General features: G+C 49.6%; 1 protein-coding gene across 1 annotated transcript; it reads left to right on the forward strand.

Moving 5' to 3' along the window:
• Nucleotides 1–221: 221 nt before the first annotated feature.
• Nucleotides 222–1,607, forward strand: LOC123401087. Its single transcript, XM_045094807.1, has 3 exons — nt 222–422; nt 641–843; nt 944–1,607. The coding sequence occupies exons 1-3, from the start codon at nt 222–224 to the stop codon at nt 1,497–1,499; spliced, it is 960 nt and encodes a 319-aa protein (XP_044950742.1). The 3' UTR covers nt 1,500–1,607.
• Nucleotides 1,608–3,671: the final 2,064 nt, after the last annotated feature.

Consider the following 3,671-nt stretch of genomic DNA (forward strand, 5'->3'; position numbering starts at 1 on the left):
TTCATCTACTAAGAAATATCCTACAACTTGCTACAAGTTAGTAACAGGAAGCTGTTTACATGTCAACTCCCTACAAAGTTGGTTTTTCTAAGAGCACTAACTTTCTCAATTATGCCCACACACAAAAAAGTAATGACGATGAAATGTCGACAGAGAAGTTTTCCCCTTGGTAATGACATATAGGCTTGCACGAACGGAACCACCTCAACCGGTCGCCACATATGCATGCCCGAGCTCTCTCTAGCTATATAAGCACGGGCGCACGCCAGTGGACCACAACCCCAGAAAGAGGTCGACGTTCGATCGAGAGAGCAGTGGCCGTGAAAATGGATCAGAAGATGATCATAGTGTCCTCGGTCATCGGTTCTCTAGGGGTGCTGAGCGCCATCTTGGGGTTCTCAGCGGAGGGCACGAAGCTCACTGTAAGCTATAGCATCCACTACTTTCATCTCTTTGCGTAGTGCCGTGCATGTCTGTGTGTGATTTGTTCAACTGTGATATACTAAATCATTAGATCTTCAGATTTTGGGTTCTTCTTTGTCGAAAAAGATCTTGGATTATTTGTGTGTGTCCGTGCGTGTGTAATATGCACTGATGTACATGTGTGTGTTATTGCTCTCTGTCGATATATATCTCGCAGGTTTGGACCGTGTACCGGTATCGAGGGGTGTGCCTGTACCCGCAGAACCCCGCGCCGGGGCTCGGGGTCTGCGCGGCCATCTTCGGCATCGTAGCCCAGATCGTCTTCGCGGTCGTGGGCGGCTGCTGCGGCTGCTGCAAGTCCCGCGCCATCCCCTCGGAGACCAACCGGATCGTCGGCGTCATCTGCGCCGTCTTCTCATGGTGAGTGATCCATCCATCGTCAAACAAACAAGCTAGCTCGCCGGAGCACGCTCGCGCGTGGGCCACGAACCACTGCTAGCTAACTAAAACGTGCACGCAGGATCGCGGCCGTGGTCGCCTTCGGTCTGCTGGTGAACGGCGCGGCGTGGAACGCCACGGGGACGCGAGACTCGTCATTGTACGGGTCTTGCTACGTCCTCAAGGACGGCATCTTCGCCGGTGGAGCCGTGCTCACGCTCATCGCCACGGCCCTCGGGCTCACCTCCTACATCATGCTCACCACGCAGCCAGCCACCACCGCTGCGGCCGCCGCGCCCATGGAAGGCGAGCAGATGCCGGCGGGCACCCCCGGGATGGCGACGGGGCTGCCGCAGTTGCCGCAGGTTTCTCCCAAGGCCCAGGGGCACCCGAAGTTCCCTCCTGCCGCTTCTCCTTCTCCGGCACAAGGCTACGCAGTGCACACACCCAACCAGCAGCAGCCGGAGTTACCCCCTCTTCCTCTTCCTGCACAAGGCTACAGTCCGCACGCACGGGATCCACAGATGCCCGCTGCTTCTCCTGCTCCAGCTCAGGGCCATGGACCGCACACGCCGAACCAGCAGGCCCTGCCTGAGCTGCCCCCGAAAGGACATGAAATGCTCGCGCGCCCCGTCTGATCAACCGTGCAGGACCGCGCATGCAGTCGTGCTATATTGCGTGATTTCGACTGGTTATGTGTGCTTGTTTACTGCTTTATGTTTGCAGTTGAGATTTCTTATATGTAATTTCGAGGGAGTCACCAATGTGGAAATTATTGTTTTTTCTTATCAGGTACTGTTGGATTATCTTTCTCGTGCCTTGAACTTGAAAAAAAGAGTCTTGATGGCAATGCATTATGTCTCCGTCTTTCAAGCGGTATTCGACGACTTTCATGACCATCCATATACGCGGTGTTATCCATTATGTCCATATATCCAGTCCCGGCCTCTCGTACATGTTTCACTACTGCGGCGATGTATTGTATAGACCAGACCTGGCCAAACGGGCCGGCCCGGCACGACCCGGTCCGGCCCACCATAATCGTGCCAGGTACGGCACGGCACGGGGCCCCATTATTAGTCGGGCCGTGCCATGCCGGCCCACCGGCGCAGTCTCCCGGCCCAGGTATGGCACGGAGGCTATACGGGCCGGTCCGTAGACACGCTAGGCCCGCTAGCCTGTTAGTTTTTTTTTCATTTTTAGACTGTTATTGGGCTGATTTTGGTCTGTTAGGCTGTTTTTTGGGCCTATTTTAATATTTTGGGCTGTGTTTTGGACCGATTTTGACCTATTAGATTATTTTTTTTATCCTATATATATAAAAATAAGTAAAAAAATGGACCGTGACGTGCCAGCCCGCATGCCCAGCCCTCAGGCCCAGGCACGGCCCGAGGCATGCCGCGTGCCGTGCCGGGCCCATGTGTGCCGTCGTGGCGGGCTGGCAGGCCGGCCTGTTTAGCCCGGCCCGTTTGGCCAGGTTTGGTATAGACCAGTCTAGCATGGCTTAAGAAAAAAAAATCTATCCGCGTCGGAAATGAGAGATCTTTTTTTCTCTCACTTTACCTCTCCTTTTTATTTGTTTTATTTTTATGCTCAACCATGTCTTCTACATCGGCGCTTCATGAGATATGCCGGAGCAATACATGGTGTTGCTTGCCACCCGCTTTGAGGCAATGCTCATTGTGGCCGCGGCATTGCGGTGCGTAGCATTGGGTACGAGCCGAAAATGCTAGACCTATGTAACTGTCTACTAATGTTTACGTAACTGGCCAAAACTAGATCTTCTCCCCTCCTGAATTTCGTTCGGGTGGGCCCCTTTACCACCCCAATTTTCAACCCTAATAAGCCACATCAACAAGCCCAGACAACAACTACGTAACCCTTCGTGGGTCTAGCATTACTCCGGAGGAGCCTGTCGCGGGGGTGCAACTCACCTTGGGCATTTGGGTACCTTAACCCGTTACCCGAAACCAAACCAAATTGAATTATTTGAATTGTTCGGTAATTTAGATATCGGGTTAGGGTTCGGTTCTCATTTTCTGGCTATACGGTTTTCGGGTTCAGAGTCTAGAAAACCCGAAATAACCATACTACCCGAATTATTCATACTATGCAAATTATTCATTCTATTATTACATTGTCATGTTGCCCATACTAACTAAAATACCCATACTACCCTGAATACAAATTATTCATACCAAAAGTTGGTGTGTGTTCTGAATATTTCGGATTTTTTGGGTACCCGAATTACCCAAACCAAAAATTTGGGTAATTTAGGTTCAGATATTTTTTTGGCGGAAAAAGTTTTGGTTTTCATTTTTAAGTACTCGAATTACCCATAAACCGAACTATCCGAACCGAAATAACCGAAATACCCGAACGTCCAGGGTGAGGTGCAACAGTTAAGGTGGCGGCCTCGAGTAAACATTGTAGGTAGCGCGCATACACATGCAAGTCAAGTTAATGTCCACTCGCCCGCTCAAATCCAGATTTATTGTCCAAATTAGAAGCTTAATTTGTGTCAGAGTTGGCATCCTTTGAAAAAACAAAATCGATGAACAATCTGTAAAAACTATATTTTTTCCAATTTCTCGAGCTTTTATCAGTCACCGCAAACATGGAGAAGTACACAGATGTCCCCTAAGTGCAAGATCATATAAGATTTTGTTGGAAAGTACTACAAACCTTACTTATATTTCACATGATAGAAGTGAAAGAATATTAATTAGTATTTAGTAGCTACAACGACCTATACTTTTTGTTGTTTTCCCACTAGTGAAAAAACGGACTATAGTCCGAGTTGAGAAAGA

The sequence above is a fragment of the Hordeum vulgare genome, chromosome 1H (genome assembly GCF_904849725.1).
Source record: "Hordeum vulgare subsp. vulgare chromosome 1H, MorexV3_pseudomolecules_assembly, whole genome shotgun sequence".
Taxonomy (NCBI): Eukaryota; Viridiplantae; Streptophyta; class Magnoliopsida; order Poales; family Poaceae; genus Hordeum; species Hordeum vulgare.

Coding starts and splice junctions, on each gene's coding strand:
- LOC123401087 (XM_045094807.1), top strand. CDS start 222: ATGCATGCCCGAGCTCTCTCTAGCTATATAAGCACGGGCGCACGCCAG. Junction 423..640: donor CGGAGGGCACGAAGCTCACT/GTAAGCTATAGC, acceptor TATATCTCGCAG/GTTTGGACCGTGTACCGGTA. Junction 844..943: donor ATCTGCGCCGTCTTCTCATG/GTGAGTGATCCA, acceptor ACGTGCACGCAG/GATCGCGGCCGTGGTCGCCT.